The sequence below is a fragment of the Xenopus tropicalis genome, chromosome 1 (genome assembly GCF_000004195.4).
Source record: "Xenopus tropicalis strain Nigerian chromosome 1, UCB_Xtro_10.0, whole genome shotgun sequence".
NCBI classification, from domain to species: Eukaryota; Metazoa; Chordata; class Amphibia; order Anura; family Pipidae; genus Xenopus; species Xenopus tropicalis.
This window is the reverse complement of record NC_030677.2, coordinates 201,513,196-201,530,304: the sequence shown is the minus strand read 5'-3', so window position 1 is coordinate 201,530,304 and position 17,109 is coordinate 201,513,196. Positions and strand designations below refer to the sequence as shown.

At 40.5% G+C, this 17,109-nt stretch overlaps 1 protein-coding gene across 6 annotated transcripts in view; it reads left to right on the top strand.

Moving 5' to 3' along the window:
* znf532 (zinc finger protein 532) overlaps positions 1-8,802 on the top strand; it is a 45,400-nt gene extending 36,598 nt beyond the window's left edge. For all 6 annotated transcript variants that reach the window (XM_002936667.5, XM_004910402.4, XM_004910412.4 and 3 more), the window contains 5 exons: positions 1,983-2,145; positions 3,541-3,828; positions 5,179-5,291; positions 5,649-5,799; positions 6,864-8,802. In XM_002936667.5, the coding sequence (XP_002936713.2) occupies positions 1,983-2,145; positions 3,541-3,828; positions 5,179-5,291; positions 5,649-5,799; positions 6,864-7,358 (1,210 nt within the window). In that variant the 3' untranslated portion in view covers positions 7,359-8,802. The remainder of the gene's footprint in view (positions 1-1,982; positions 2,146-3,540; positions 3,829-5,178; positions 5,292-5,648; positions 5,800-6,863) is intronic.
* The last annotated feature ends 8,307 nt before the right edge of the window (positions 8,803-17,109 follow it).

Genomic DNA, 17,109 nt, shown 5'->3' with positions numbered 1-17,109 from the left:
TGCCCTGTGAGGCTACATTTTTATTATTATTGATCATTATTATTATCTTTCTGTGCAGGCCCTCTGCTATTCATATTGCCATCTCTCGTTTAAACCTCTACCTGGTTACTAGGGTAAAAAAGACCCTAGATAGCTGCTAAAATACCAAATGGAGAGCTGCTGAACAAAAAGCTAAATAACTGAAAAACCATAAAAATAAAAAATGAAGACCATTTGCTAATTGTCTCTGCATATCAATGTCTACAACATTTTAAAAGTTAATGTAAAGGTCAACTACCCCTTTAATGAATCGAATTCCCAACAAGTTGGTGTGGGGTGACTAATAAATCCTTTTAAACACGCAAAATGCCCTGATAAAAAAAGGTAGGAAACTGTGCATTATGGTGTTCTGCTACAGCAAATAGAAAAGACAGAGTTTCCTGGAGCTTTAACATATGGGTGAAAACACACAGAGCTACTAGTAGCAGCTACTTTTTCACATCTACTAAACGCCAGAAAATCCCCTGCCATAGACAATACTGAGAATTGCCTCTGCTAAAACACATGTAGAGACAATTATCAGTAAATGATCAGCATTGTCTATTTTAGTAGCCACATCAAGTAGCTGCTACTAGTAGCTCTGTGTGTCTTCACTCTTAGAATCTACTTGCAAACTCAGTAAGATTCTGCGTTTACACACAAAATAAAAGAAAGGAAGAAAGTGTGAGTCAATCCAGGACTGTGCCCAGTGGGCTGTTTGGTACCACTCATGAAACCTAAATGAAATGCCGAGGGCAGGGAGACTTCTATTAAGTTCAGTTCTTTACTATCGCACCAATCCCATTTATTTGTTACCCAGCAGTAGAAAAAAGTAAAACTGTTATATAGTAAGCAACAAAAAGTATTGTTGAAATTCATTTAAACTACATTTAAAACTATATTGTGCACGTAATGCAAATAAATAAATAAAAATAAATAATAAAATAAACTTAATAACACGAGTTTCAATACAGAGTTGCGTGGCTCTATATTTAGCTTGTGGATCAGGACGTAAACAATGTACATTTGCTGACCTTATTCATGAAATAGGCATTTTATTAAAGGGAACTCCATCCAAACGCAACTTAAGCTTTTTGAAAAGTAAACATGATTTCAAGCAACTTTGTAGTATCAATTAAAAAATATGCAGTCTTTTCATGATTTTTTAAGTAATAATATGGTTTGGAACCATTATCTAAGCCCCGCCCCCTGTTCTCCTGCTGATCTGGCTGACTACTTTGAGACTCAAAATGCAACAGTAGTCGACTTTCCTCAGCCTGCCTTCGGCCTGCATCCCCTAATCCCACAATTCCCTGCACACATGGCAATAAGGCAATGCATTGTGGGTTATGTAGTTACTGCATGCTGTCTGTAAGCTGTGGAGAAGTTGCTACTATTTGTAACATCAGTGTTTTAGCCCCTCCTCCCCTGCCAGGATTTCAATTGATGCAAAAAGAGAAGAATTTTTGCAGCTGGATTTCAGTATATACAAATGGGATTTATTCATACTTATTGAAGGAACAGATTACAGTGATAGGTATATTAGGGGTTTATGTGTTGTGTGAGACTCTAACAAATTTTGGTTCGGGAGTCAGAGTTCCCCTGGAAAAAGTCCATCTAGTTTAACACCTCTAATTGCCCCCCTAGTGCACATATATACACATACATATACAGACCTATCTATGCACTGACAGATATAATACTATATATACACATACCTACACTAACTAACTGTAGATCTTAAGATCAAAATAAACTTGCATATTATGTGACTAAGGGTGAAAACAGACAGGGTGATTAGTCACCACGATTTTGAAAAAAACTATTTGCGGTGGCTAATTTTGTCAAGTATAATGGCAGATCCGCTTACTTTTCTGTTTATGTCCTCTACTGTATAATACATACATTATTCCAGCTATGTGTTCTTCAGAAACCAAGTTACAGATCTGTATTTTGTTTTCCAGAATTATCTACAAGTGTTCTATGTGTGACACAGTATTCACCCTGCAGCCCTTGCTGCACCGTCATTTCGATCAGCATCTAGAAAACCAGAAAGTGTCTGTATTCAAGTGTCCGGACTGCTCGCTGCTTTATGCACAGAAACAGTTGATGATGGACCACATCAAGGTAAGGTGAACATGGTCTGGTCTGGCTCATTTTGGAAGATGAGTTTAATTACATTTAATCTGACCAACCATGGGACACTTTTGCCTTTGGGGATTACTGACTAAATAGTGGCAGGCCCATCCTAGTTTACAAAGAACCCTTAGGATGTGGTCAAATGAAGCGTATATCTGCTTCTCTCAGCCTTACGTTTCTCAACCAGGCTGAAAGAAGCGGATCTGCTACCCTATGCTCCTCTGCGTGCCGTAGCTCTAGCCATTGGTAGCTCAGATCACACATTCTGATGAGAGGGGGAGCAAAAAAAGGGAGAGAGAGAGCGCATGCGCAGACTCGTGCCTAAACCTGAAGGAGCTCTAAAGGAGAGGAAGTCTGATACCAAAGAACATGTTTACACAAAAGAAGACAAGAAATCCTGTGTTTCTTTTGATAGAGAACTCAGTGCAGATTTCATGAGATGGTCCCGATTTTAACAGCTCAGCCAGTGGTCCTGGATTATTACTGAAAAGTCCCTCATTTCCCTTTGATCTCTTGCACTGAACGCCAAAAAAGATACAAAGTTACTCACACTTAATTAGATAAGTAGCTTTTGGCAGAGCCCAGAATAGTCAATGCCTACATTTAGATACAATTGTAACAAATAAGCTAAACAGGTCTCTTGGGGGAACTACGCGTGGCATTTCTTTTTGTCCCTCTTTGTATTTTTCAAATGTTGGGAGGCATGTTAATGTAAAAACACACTGGTTGCTGTGGGTTACAGAAACAGAAGCAAACATTGCACCGTTATTACATGACCCCAAAGCTGATATTATGGTAGTGTTTTGGGGTGGGGGGTAACAACAAAATAAAGAGATCAATTAGATCACTTTGTTGTGTCACTAGAACTCTTCCAACTACTGACATATGCAGAGGACTATCTGTGCTGCTCTGAGCACTGAATGATAGCTACGGACATTGAAACATATATAAAGCACACCATGATCCCAAACATGCTGCAAAATGTCAAATTTGTGGTTAAAGAGTCACTAAGCCCTGTGAAAACAGTGACTTGTGCATCTGAGAAGCTTTAAAATGGCTACTAAATGGCTACTAAAGACCAATTGAAAAGTTGCTTTGAATTGGCCATTGTATAACATACTAAAAGTTAACCTAAAGCCGAACCACCCCTTTAAGATTATGACAAGGCATGCTTCCATGTCTGTGTATTTAGCTTCCTCTAATCCTGTTATGCAGTGGAGCACATTGATTGATATTTAAGTGGATAGTTTTTTGTTTTTTTAATCCAATGAAGACAAAACATTTCTGCAGAATATTGTCATATTTAATTCCCAGGGTTATATAAAAAAATACTTTTTATTGTAAATCATATTTGACTTTGCTCTCTCCTGGATTTCTTTGCAGTCCATGCATGGGACACTAAAGAGCATTGAAGGTCCTCCAAAGCTTGGTGTTAACTTGCCCCTGAGCACTAAGCCTACCACCCAGAATGCCACTAGCTCAAGCAAGGAAGATCCCAAACAAGTGAATGGAACAGAGAAACCAGAGAAAAAACCCATCTCCTCTAACAAGAATGCTGACTCGGCGGCAGTCAAGAAAAACTTAAATGCAGGCTGGACCTGCTGGGACTGTGAACAGATGTTTAACCAACGAGACGTTTATATATCACACATGAAGAAAGACCATGGGAAGGTATGCTAGTCACGTTATCTTTTGTAGTAAAATATTGTTCCTTTGGCAGACAGGTTCTCCCTGTGAACTTTATTTGCTGCTCTCCTTATTGCTGTAAGGGTGAAGACACACAGAGCTACTAGTAGCAGCTACTCGTCCCGGCTACAGAAATAGACAATGCTTATCATTTACTGATAATTGTCTCGACGTGTGTTTTAGCAGAGACAATTCTCAGTACTGTCTATGGCAGGGGATTTTCTGGCGTTTCGTAGCTGCTACTAAGTAGCCCTGTGTTTCTTCACCCTAAGGCCCTATCTGGGCTTCTCTTTCATTGGAGTGAGCTGTGCTCCAATGGGATTAGTTATCCAGGGCAAGCTAGTCTTACCTTGGAAGAAAGCATATGGGCAGGTGTCGGTCAAAATCTATGTGTATTTAGCTTTTGCCCTAAAGCGTACTCATAAAATGCTTAATGGAAGTATATATGTACCTGGGAAGAGGTAGGAATCATTTGTGAAGAGTCGCTACAAATGTGGGAAAATCCAGAACCAAGTTAGATTTTTCTCATGAATTGAATTTGGTTTGAGCCTTTATGTTTTTTTGTTTAATACAGTGAATCATTTAGTGACATATTCTGAGAGTTCCCTTTGTATATTAAAGGTCAACTGAAGCTGCTCGGATGAGTAGTGAAGCGTCTTCAATTAATTACTTAACAAGTCAGGTTGCTTTAGATTTATTTATATTAGATATACCATGACCTGGATGAATGAAAATCTTCATAGTCATACCTCCAAAATGTTTTTCTCTTGCCAAATTTTCACATGTGAAAATCACATGTGAGTCAACCATACATAATGTGTTTGTGCCTATCCACCCTTACACCAACAGGCAGTAGGTACAGGGCTCAATGTGCTACCAAACGCCCACAGCTGAGGGGTATGTAAGCGTGCACCCTGGCACTGTCTCTGTCGTGCACAGAAGTACAACTAGTGGTGTACACAGGATTTGCAGACAGAATTCTGACTCTCTCAGAATTCTGCAAATTAAAGAGGCTTCAGATGGGGTTTTTTTTTGCCTTCCTCTGGATCAACTAGCAGTTAGGCGGGTTATATATAGGCACTGAGGTTAAACTTAATGGACATGTGTCTTTTTTTCACCTTAACTTACTATGTTACTATGATATTGGGGTTATCAAAGGTATATGGCAGAAATGCTTTGTATGATAAATACATTGCTTTAGCCCAAAAAACAAATAGACTGCTTGGTGCAGTTCTTCATTCCACTGTGTGCAGTCTTTGGTGCAATGCACCAATACACGATTACATTGCAATTCTTCCTTCAGTTTAGAATATCTTGTTTCCCTCTGTTCTCTAGCAAATGAAGAAGCACCCGTGCCGTCAGTGCGACAAGTCCTTCAGTTCTTCTCACAGTCTGTGTCGGCACAACCGTATCAAACACAAAGGCATCAGGAAAGTCTATACCTGCATGTAAGTTCTGTATTGGTACATATGTAGCTCAAGAAATAACTTAAACCACAGATTGAAAACAAGTCGGAAAGTGAGTCGGAAATGCCCTGTTCATTACAGTTATGTTGAACAAGGTATCAATGTGTTCTTGCAAATATAGCATAATTATGTTTTTCTTTCACCAAATGATTAAACAGGTCCAGATTTGTGAAAAGGCAACCAAGGTCTGGGCCTAGAACCTGGCTTATGCTAGATTGTTTTCAAGTGCAGAAAATATATACAGCCAGACAGATACTCAGATACTGCTGTTAATAGAAATGACATTTACAAATAGCTTTTTATGACTTTCAGTATTAACAAATCTGTGTCTACTTTTAGGCATTGCCCCGACTCAAAAAGGGTGTTTGCTAAACGGATCCTGTTAGAAAAGCATATCCAGTTAATGCATGGCATCAAGCACCTCAATGTTAAAGAGACCCCAGAGGTGCCGCCTGCTGCAGAGCCTGCGGAGCACAAAGTGGAAGCAAAGGTACATTTCATATAAAAATAATGATGTATCATTTCACCTGGAATTTCTGCTACATATAGTATCACTGTATTATTGAGTGCAGTGCATATTCCCTAAAGGAATATGTTCATGCTTTGTGCCTTATATGCAGTCACCTGCTTTTATGGATTATTTAGTGATTTGTCTAGCTTTCATTTCTTCATGTTTTATTTAGTGTTTAAGGTTTCTTGTGCTTGCTTAATTAAATCCCATTAGCTGAAGAAAAAATATAATAGAAATAACTCACTCCACCTGAGCTGCTGAATAAAAAAGGTGCAATTGCAATGGAAAGCATTTTACCACAGACCGAGCAGTATATAAAAAGTAGATGAAGTGCTTAGAAACAAAGGGTATATTCTATATTCATTAAAATTATTGGGGCCTTGTTTGATGAAAAAAATAAAAAGGCTAAGGTGTAGCGTGAAATGCTGGCGGGCTGAAGGCAATCTGCCCTACTGACTGCCACAGGACAGGTGATGAGTACAGGGCTTCTTTGCACCCTGCACCCAGTGGCACTCAACTTGTAATCTAAATTACTCCCAAGTTCAGGGATAGGTGGGGGGAAAAAGACCCTTATGGATATTGTTCTGCTGGCAGCTTTGTATTCATGGGTAAGATGCATGTCCTTGTGCTCCACATGCACCCACAGGTGCTAATATTGGCACAGAGTGCAACAAACATGGCGACTTGCACCTGGTTTTTGCATTTCGCATCTTGCACCACCCTCTAAATTATTTACCCTCTGTTATTCTAGAAACATTACTATAGAATAATAAAGATATATAATATAGATATGGACATAATATGGAGTGCTTCCAAAATGTGCTCCCAAGCCAGAAATGTAAAAATGGGTGCCTGCTTTGAGGCCACTGGGAGCAACATCAAAGAGGGTGGTAAGGATGGCAAGGAGGGGATTTTGCTCGCGAGCCATTTGTTGTGGAACACTGGACTATGGGATGTAGATATCACCACCCTAAATAATATTCTGCTCAGTCTTTAGCTTCATTTTGATTTGAACCTAATGTATAGTGTTCTCTGGTGTTTAGGTGGCCACTGCGAAGCGCAAGTTAGAAGAACCAGAGGTGGATCTCAGACCCCCAAGAGGAGCCATCACTCAACCTCTGAAGAAGTTGAAAATAAATGTCTTCAAAGTGCACAAATGTGCCGTGTGTGGTTTCACAACAGAAAATCTTCTCCAGTTCCACGAACACATACCCCAACACAAATCTGATGGCTCCTCGTACCAATGCAGAGAATGCGGCCTCTGCTACACGTCGCACGTCTCGCTCTCCAGGCATCTCTTTATTGTTCATAAGTTAAAGGAGCCTCAACCTTCTCCGAAGCAGAACGGCTCCAAAGAGGACAGTCAGCAAGAGAACAAGCCAAGTGCAGAGAAAAAGGCAGCAGACCTGGTCACGTCTGACAGAACGTGCAAAGTCTGCGGGAAGACTTTTGAAAGTGAAGCCGCCTTAAACACTCACATGAGGACACACGGCATGGCTTTCATTAAGTCCAAAAGAATGAGTTCTGTTGAGAAGTGACAATGAAACAGGGGACAACTTTTAAACTCATATATAAATGTACGTTTCGGAATGTTTTTGGAAAAAATCAATTCCTACTGTTCGACTGAATGGGGAAGGTAAAGACTCGGCGAGGAGCAAACTCGTTGCGATCGGTGGCAATATGTAGTGTAATGATATATCATCTTCCTCATAGGATACGTTCTCATTAAGTATTAAAATAGTATTTAAAAGGAATACGTTGTACAACACAAGTGTAAATGTAACTTAATTTTGATACTCTTTGTAAGGCGCTTGTATGGATGTATATAAAAAGTTTTGTTTTTTTTATATGTGAAATTTCCATGGTCATGGGATCTGTTGCCATTCTGAGACTAAACATAAACGCACTCAAAAGCTGTTTCAGGGTGATATAAAGGTACCTCCTTAACCCATTTTTGAAAGTAAGGATTGATCTAGGTATTCAGTGTTTATAAACTGGCGGAATGAAGGATCTTCTGCGTGCCTCAAAGATTCCAACAGAATAATAATGGATTGCCTTGGATCAATGTTGTGCTGGCTTTGCAACCTCGTTGTTACTCCATGATCAGTATGTTATGGGGTCACTTTCACAAATCATCCCTTTATTTATGTATGCTTATGTATGCTTGCCTCCTCTCAGTGCCTGGAGTTGCAGAGATGTTCTTCCAAGCAACATCAGAACTACTGGGAGTGGGAAAGTCACATCACATTGCTAATGTTTCCTTCAGAAAAACTGTGTTCCTTGTTGCCATTGTATTGGAAAGGTCATTTTTACTACAAAAAATGGCTGGACTGTACATCTACTAAGAGACTCTGAGTTAGTAAAAGACTCCCAATTAGTAAAAGCCTATCTTCATTAGTAAAACATTTTAGTAGTTTCTTTTCCTAAAGGGAAACTATCATGTACAATTTGTCCTTGTACCTGGAGATAAATGATGCTATCCTGTGGACCCGGAGACAACAACTGGGTCAGTCCAATTTTGGCCCAGCTCGTGAGTGGCCAAATCAGGCATTAGATCTACAGATCTAGACCTCACTCAGTGAGTTCTGTCACACCAGGCAGCAGTACAGATAATGTAAAGCAGCCTTTACAAGAACGGCTAATTGATCTGGCAATGCCTAAATAGCAGGGTAGATAAAAAGTGAATCTGAGTTGGGCAATGATTGGCTCAACAACATGATAAAGAGCATTATAACTATGTGATGATAGTTTCCCTTTAAATCAAGTCTATTTATTTTCCATCAATGCCCTTAATTTTTGCCAAGAAGTTTCTTATTTATAATTTATTTCCATAAAGAAGTAATGTTGCCAGTCTTTTGTATCATTTTGTCTGAAATGTTGATCATAATCCACACTGATGGTATCTGAGCGGATTTACCTAACATTGAGCCTATCTGCCCTGCATGTATGTTGATCATTTTTATAAAATGGACTTGAAATGGTTTAAGTAGAAAAATACTTTGCTTTTGGCATAGGTTTATTCAATTGGGCTTATGGAAAAATATATATATTATTTTACATAGACATATCTGATTCCACAGATTGAACAGAAACCATGATTCTGACCATGATTACAGGGGTTATTTTCTCACCCCCATAGTCACTCATTGCTTCCCTCACCTTTAAGTCCCATGTACTGCCCTCTATGGAGAGCAAAGGGACTTTGAGTCCCAGAATCTATCACTTTATCATGAAACAAGGTGAGGGTGGATTAGAGAAATGGTGAGCCGAAGGGTTTTCTTTCAGTTTGTGGCATTAGGTATGTCTGTGTAAAAACAAAAATATGTTTATTTTTGGGCAACAAGTGTTGTTTATACAAAAGGGTTTTTTCTTCCGTTGAGGACATGGAATTTGAACAGGTATATTTCAAACCAATACCAGAAGAGATTATCACCATGTTTAAACCTCATAGCGAAGTACCTCATAGTCCCAATAAACAGGACCTTACAAAGCCGGTGCTGTAATCCAGTGCATGTTTTGGATAGAACTCTACCTGTCTGGGCCACGGTAGGCCACCCTGGGGCATCCATATTTTGTCATCAACATTAGGCCTATATTGCCTCAGTGCAGTATACCTCAGTAGTCCAGGAAAAATAGAGAGACAAATTTCTTCTGGAGGCACCACAAATTGTTGGATGTGCTGCCCTTGGAGACATACAAAACATGTGCTGGCTTACCCAGCTGAAAGAAGGAAAGTCCCAACCATGCCTTCCATGTGTAGGAGAATTTTTTTCAGGGGTAACAAATATGTGTGAGTGTATATACTGTATACAGTATGCAGATATCATGGAATCCATGATACAACCTTGTATGTACCTTGTATGTTGAACATTGTATATGTTGTTTTTGTAGTTGCCATAGAAATGCAGTTTTCCTTTGCACACCTTCATGAATTCTTCCTTAGCCTTCTCTATGCAGCTTCCTGCTCAAATATTGAGCTCAACTTGAGAGTGGTTCTCCAGATTGCCAAAAATAAATAACCGTACGTGGTCTGTCACTTTATGGGAAGCTTTCATGGACAGGAGAATGTAGTTTTCTTCTTATCTAATTTTTCTCAATCCATTTCCCCATTTGTCTTCTTCTTTTCCTAGTAATGTAGTTTAGACAAAGGACTAAAAAGCTATGTTTCCCAATATGCCCGCTATAGTACATGAAAACTCCAGTGTTAGGGCATATGCATTTGGATCATCTCTGTGAATCACATGTGGTACATTCTAGTAGCATGTATATAAATGTATTGGTGTGGTGGATTCCAGAACCATACAACCCAAGCTTTTATAGGCTAACTGACACATTTACTAAATTGCTCCATTTCTGTAGTAACCACTCAGTATTTTGGTCTGATCCATTTATCTCAAGATAATTAAAGCAAAGATCTGAATGGTTGCTATGAGTATCCCATATATTAACCCAATGAATACTACAAAACCATATCAAGCTACAAGTTTGGATACCTATGTGTGCACGCAGTTTGCACACTATTACACTTTTTGGTGCTCACTGCCACAGGTGATTTATACAACTGGTACATATCAAATTTCACAATACAATATTGCGTGCTGGTTTCTTTGTTGAATTGGTCTGTCTGTCTGGCTGTCACTCTGTCTGTCTATTTGTACTTGACCTATTCTAATGCTAAACCTTCCAACATGCTCTTTGCACAAGACACTCTTCTGGCAAGTCTGACACATGCAGCAGTATTTGGCTTACTGGCATTTTCACAGATACAAATAACATGTTTTATTTTATAGTTACAAAATGTTGTTGTGCATATTAGCAGCTAGTACACATTACATATGGTACACAACCAAATGTTTTGGCACTGTGCTAATTTCCCAACATTACAGCAGGCTATACAATATTATATTGTATAAAAACCAAGTGAAGTCATAGACATAAGCCTATTAAAGGGGTTGTTGACCGTTCAACTTTTAGTATGATGTAGACAGTGCTATCCTGAGACAATTTGCAATTGGTCTTCATTTTTTATTATTTGCAGTTTTTGAACTATTTAGCTTTTTGTTCAGCCGCTCTCCAGTGGTTTGAAAGAGATACAGGAATGGAGAGGAGGGAATAGACACAAAGATAAGTAATAAAAAAGTAACAATGACAATAAAACTGTAGCCTCACAGAGCAATAGATTTTTGACTGCAGGGGTCCGTGACCCCCATTTGAAAGCTGGAAATAGAAGAGGAAGATAAATATCTCAAAAAACATTAAAGAATAAAAAATGAAGACCAAGTGAAAACTTGCTCAGAATAGCCCATTCTATAACATAGAATATAACATTTAACCTGACACTGAACCAACACTGGAAATTAAAATACATTGTGAAAAGGATCTTTCCTTCCCCTGGTTTTAACTGTAGCAATCGCCAGAATATACAACATACCCCCTTGGGGAGGCAACAAATCCTATGTGAGTGCAGCAGCGGTGCAACCATTCACTTTTTGTCACCAGGTTCATGTTGTGACATCGCACAAGGGGCTTAAAGCTATGTATAAACAACACCTGCACCATAACAATGGCCCTGTATCCTTTGCACGTTTCTGTGTCAAATCAACTCTTTTCTTACTTAATTAGCCGCGGAATTAGCAAGACGAAGAGGTACAGCATTGTTATAGGATACATCTATTTCTCTGTGAGAGTTCTAGGGTTTCTTGTTTTCCTTTTCCATTTTATACCTCTTATATATGTACATATATATATATCTCGAATTATGTTTTTGTAATTTTTTTATATATCTATATTTTGTGTATATATTGAAAGTGCATGATACATTTTATGTGATCGTCCAGTTACTGAAGTCTTGCTGCTGTCAGACCGTTACTATATAAATATATATAAAAAAAAACCCTATATTACACTTTGTGTCTCTGAAATTGTACTCAACGCGTTTCACGTGTAAATAAAAGTTGAGAATTTCGCTGAGAAACAAAAAAATGGTAGTTTAAGCTGCAATTTAATTTATTTTTTTGTAATGGAATCAGGAGCTGTCTTATTCTTAACTCGCTTTGTTTCAGGTCCTTCTATTTGCGTCAATACTCACATCCAAGGTGTATTAAATTCTGTGGAAAACAGGAAACCAGAGACGAGCCTTATTGAGAGGAAAGCTAGTGTACAAATTGTTTTAATGCCTTTTCCTTTAGGCTTTACAGCTGTCTGGGCTCACAGGTAGTGCCTACGTAGTGCATTCATTTGCCTAATGCCTCTGCTTTTCCTTATAAATCTCACTGCCATGCATCTGGAGTCACCCAATGAGTTGTTGAGGAGTAGAATAAATATCAATGGCTGGGGATTGGCTGCTCATATTCCTGTTCTGTATGTTTCCCACCTGTGCACTTTCGACCAACGTGTCCTTAAAATGTTTGGAGGATACAATGGAGTACTTGTCAGATCTGAATTCTGGAGATCCGAAGACCTACGCTATCCTGAGTAAGTCACCTCTGCTATATTTTTGCCAACAGTACTATGGTTATATGGTTCCAATGGTCTTAAAAGGATAAGGAAATATATAATCAGTAGGGGCTGTCCTCTTCTCAACCAGTCACCATGGGACTCCGGGCCAAATATTCTGTTTATTGTAAGATGCACCAGGCTGGGGTACTTCCAGGGACGTTCCTAGCAGGTCCGGAACTAGGGGTAGGCAGAAGAGGCATTTGCCTGGCGCTAGGAAGGTAGCGGTGGGGGCGAGGTGGCCGGCCGGGTTGCCTAGGGCACCCAGCCGACTTGGCCTACCTCTGGTTCCTAGCCCCAAGGCGACCCTTTGGATGCCAGCCCATCTCACACCCTGCACTTACCATTCTGAGCATCAGAGCGGTGGTAAAGCAGAAAGTGCAATAGCGCACCTTGCGCTAAAAGAGTTGAAACTCCAATTAAAAGATTGGAATTAAGGCTCTTAAAGTTACCAGGAGAGGCTTTTTGCTGCCCCTCAAGCTGCTGTCGTCTAAGGGGAGTTTCTCAACTTGCCTTATGGCTGGGTATTTCTGTAGGAGAACCACATTGTAATCTTCTTCTACTTTTTTGTTCTACTCTGCAACCCCAGGCTTGGTGTGCATGGGCAGTAGAGTGTAACCTTTTTGCTTTCCTAAACCCACGCTGTGAGTCTCAGACTGATAGGAGGAACAAGGGGAAACTTGCACTTAGTAAGATTTATTTAATATTTACCACAGTCAATATAAAAGTCATATATATACTGCGCCTATACCCGTTGTTAGCCTCAATTAGCCCAACATCGCCCACCCGTAGGTGGGGATATCGGGAGAAGATCCACTCACTTGACCTCGCCAAGCGAGCGGATCTTAGTGTGTATGGCCACCTTTAGCAGTGAAACTCAGAATGCCCATGCCCATATTTTCCTATATCTTGCTGATATAAAGCACTAATGTGAAAGTTAGGCTACTTTTACTGACCTTTTTTTATAAACAGTTTAGTTTATTTAAAGCTCCCTATCTACCTTTAAACAAACTCATCCCTTCTCTAGGCAGCAGCCTTTTAGCACCTTATTATCAGGGGCTTCTTGTCAGACTGGTAATTAGTTTTATCAGCTCCTTTGAAATTCTATGTGATCAAGAAGTGATAGGAAGTGCTAAAGTGAAACTGGTTCATATTCTTGTTTAGTGCAAAAAACATAAACCATTGTTAATTCTTGTTTGAAACAGCAGGCAAAAAATATGTTCAGCACAAGTCCTATTCATTGTGCTCATGTTAAAAAGGGGCATATACTGTCTCTTTAATTCTACTGGATATGAATGAAAATCTTTATAGACATCATTAGAATCAAAACACACTCTTAAATAACTAATAACTAACTCATGGCTTTAGGCTTGATTTAGTTTCTCAAAACGGATACTAATTTGCTGTGGAACATTCCCCAAGAAGAGAATTATATCATAATTAAATTGTGTTTAAATAGTGAAAGCCAGCTCTTGCAGATTCTTCTTAACCATATGTAAGATTGGATAAAATGAGGGTTGTATTCATATGGGCCTGTGCCTAGGGGCAGCCTTAGGGGGGGGGCTTGGGTTCCTATATTATCAATAATGTTTAAAAAAAAAATGAAACACTTTCAGACCTATTAATGGAAATCTGGGGCAGAGCTGGGAGGTTGATGGGTCCGGTGCAACTTTCCCCTGGGAGTGACGTCACTCATACTGAAAGTGACATCACATGCACCGGGATTGACATCACTCACAGCCATGCCTATGGTGTCACTTCTGCCATCTGGGGAGCATACTTAGGTCCAGTGCCTAGTCTTAGTGCCAGCTTTATTGTGATGGCCCTTTGAAATAAAGGATCTATGGGTTAGTGATATGTTGGTCAGAAAAAACTCAACCCGCAAACCAACCCTAACCCGCAAACCCTTAACCCGGAAAGCCTTAATCCACACCCAACCCTAATCTGCAAACCCTTAACCCAGAAAGCCTTAATCCACACCCAACCCTAATCCGCAAAGCCTTAAAGGAGAAGGAAAGGCTAAGTCACTTGGGGGTGCCAAAATCTTAGGCACCCCCAAGTGACTTAAATCGCTTACCTTGTACTCCGGGCTGGTGCCCCCGTTCGGAGAGAACAGCCCCAGCCCGGGGTACCTGCAGCGCTTCCTGCTTCGCTCGCGCATGCGCAGTAGAGTAAATAGTGGAACTTTAACAGAGAAGCCGGCTTTTCACTCTACTGTGCATGCGTTTATCCGGGAATTTGCTGGCAAAACGAAGCCGGAAGGAGGAAGTGCTCGCTACAGGTACCCCGGGCTGGTGCTGTTTTCTCCTAACAGGGGCACCAGCCCGGGGTACAAGGTAGGCGATTAAAGTCACCAAGTGACTTAGTCTTTCCTTCTCCTTTAATCCACACCCAAGCCTAATCTGCAAAACCTTAATCCAAACCCAACCCTATCCCGCAAAACCTTAACCCTTACCCCACCCTAACTCGCAAAATGTTGCCATAGTAGGACCCACACCCAACCTGCACCCGGCCCTAACCCACAAAATGTTGCCATCATAGGTCCTGCACCCAACCTGCACCCGGCCCTAACCCACAAAATGTTGCCATAGTAGGACCCACACCCAACCTGCACCCGGCCCTAACCCACAAAATGTTGCCATAGTAGGCCCACACCCAACCTGCAATAAAGGCATTTTAATCTAAAAAGACAAGAGGTGTTGTTCCTGTTCTTCTATACTTGGATATGCCAATCGAAAGTGGCCATTGGGGAACCTGCGCTGCTTCTAATTAATCACAAGGTGTTGTGCTGACTACTACTCTCCACATAGTAGGACCTGCACCCAACCTGCACCCAGCCCTAACTCACAAAATGTTGCCATAGTAGGACCCACACCCAACCTGCACCCGGCCCTAACCCAAATGTTGCCATAGTAGGACCTGCACCCAACCTGCACCCGGCCCTAACCCACAAAATGTTGCCATAGTAGGACCTGCACCCGGCCCTAACCCACAAAATGTTGCCATTGTAAGACCCGCACCAAACCTGCACCCGGCCCTAACCCACAAAATGTTGCCATTGTAAGACCCGCACCCAACCTGCACCCGGCCCTAACCCACAAAATGTTGCCATTGTAAGACCCGCACCCAACCTGCACCCGGCCCTAACCCACAAAATGTTGCCATAGTAGGACCTGCACCCAACCTCCACCCGGCCCTAACCCACAAAATGTTGCCATTGTAGGACCCGCTTCCAACCTGCACCCGGCCCTAACCCAAACCTGCAATGGTCACCCCTAACCTGTCTGACCTAAGGGTAAACCCGCACATCACAACTGTGGTTTATTTTTCTTGAATTCCATGCACTTTTCCAATATCATAACACAAACTTTTTGAGATACGTGATTCTAACTCACTAAGGACAAAGTCCACAGGCTCTAGAATAGGAGCAGCGGCAATGGAAATTCATAGTGTTGCAGTCCTTAGAGACAATGGGCCTGATTCACTAAAGGGCGATAAAACGTGCGCTAAAATTTTTATCGCCGCTTAATGTTGGCGATTTTTCGCACGATTCACTATAAGCATACTCGTGCTTTTTTACGCGCGATATTGCAAGCGTTATTTAACTCGCGAAAGACTATTTCAATGCGGTATTTGCCTGTACATGCGCTAAATTACGCGAATAATCGCCGAATATGAATGGTAGCATAGAAATAGTGTATAAAAATTGTCGAAGCATATAAATGGTGTATATAAATATTAGCCACATATAAATAGTAGATGCTTATAAATAGTAGCCACTAGTGATGAGCAAATGTGTTCTGGTTTCTTTAGTGAAAAATTAGCAAATCTTTCGAAAGATCCACGAAACGGCAAAAATGTTGTGCGGGCAAAAAAATTGTTGCCCGTGACTATTATTTTTTGACACTTGTATCAATTTTTGTATGTGCGGGGAATTTTTGCGTGGCGAATTTTTTCATGCGTTTTGCCATTGGCGGATTGTTTTGCGAAACGCATGAAAAAATCCGCTGCGAAAAAATTCAACGCACGTCCAAAAATTCGCTGCGAATCCATGCCTGGCGAAACATTTCATCACTTGTAGCCAAATAGAAATAGTTGCGCAAATGAACGCACGCCATGTTAGCCATACACGCCAATACTTGCGGAAAATTACTGTATTAAAAATGAACATTTCGCTGCAAACTGGCGGCTGCGTCACTCTAGGGGAAACACAGACTTGAATAAATAACACTGTAAGTCCATATTTTATTGCAAAAAATCATTTACTGTACTTTTGTATAATTTTTCACCTGCCTGTAGTAGGTGTTAATTTTCGTATAGCCGAATGCGATATTTAGCGCGCAAAAGTTATAGTGAATCATGCGATCGTATTCTTTTCAGCGCGGAAATTAACGCAAAACGGTAAAACTAGTGCGAGAAATACCCCATGCGAAAATGGCGATTTTTCGCACGCGATAATACTATGGTGAATCGCGCGCAAGTTATTTTGCGTTTTTTAACGCGAAAAAGCGTGCGATAATTTTTATCGCCCTTTAGTGAATCAGGCCCAATATTTCTAAATCGTGGGGCTGCAGGGTATAACAATAACATCTGATATAACTACTGTTTGGAGGTTCTGCTAGAATTGTCGCTTATGCACAATGTCAGCTTATATGTACATAAAAAGTATCCCAGAGAGCAATGTTCCTGTCAACTGTGCAGAACCTAAGTTGTTTGGCACATAATTCCTGGTGATATGGTACATGGATTGGTGACATGGAGACCTTGGCAAACCCTGTGTGCCACTAATTTAAG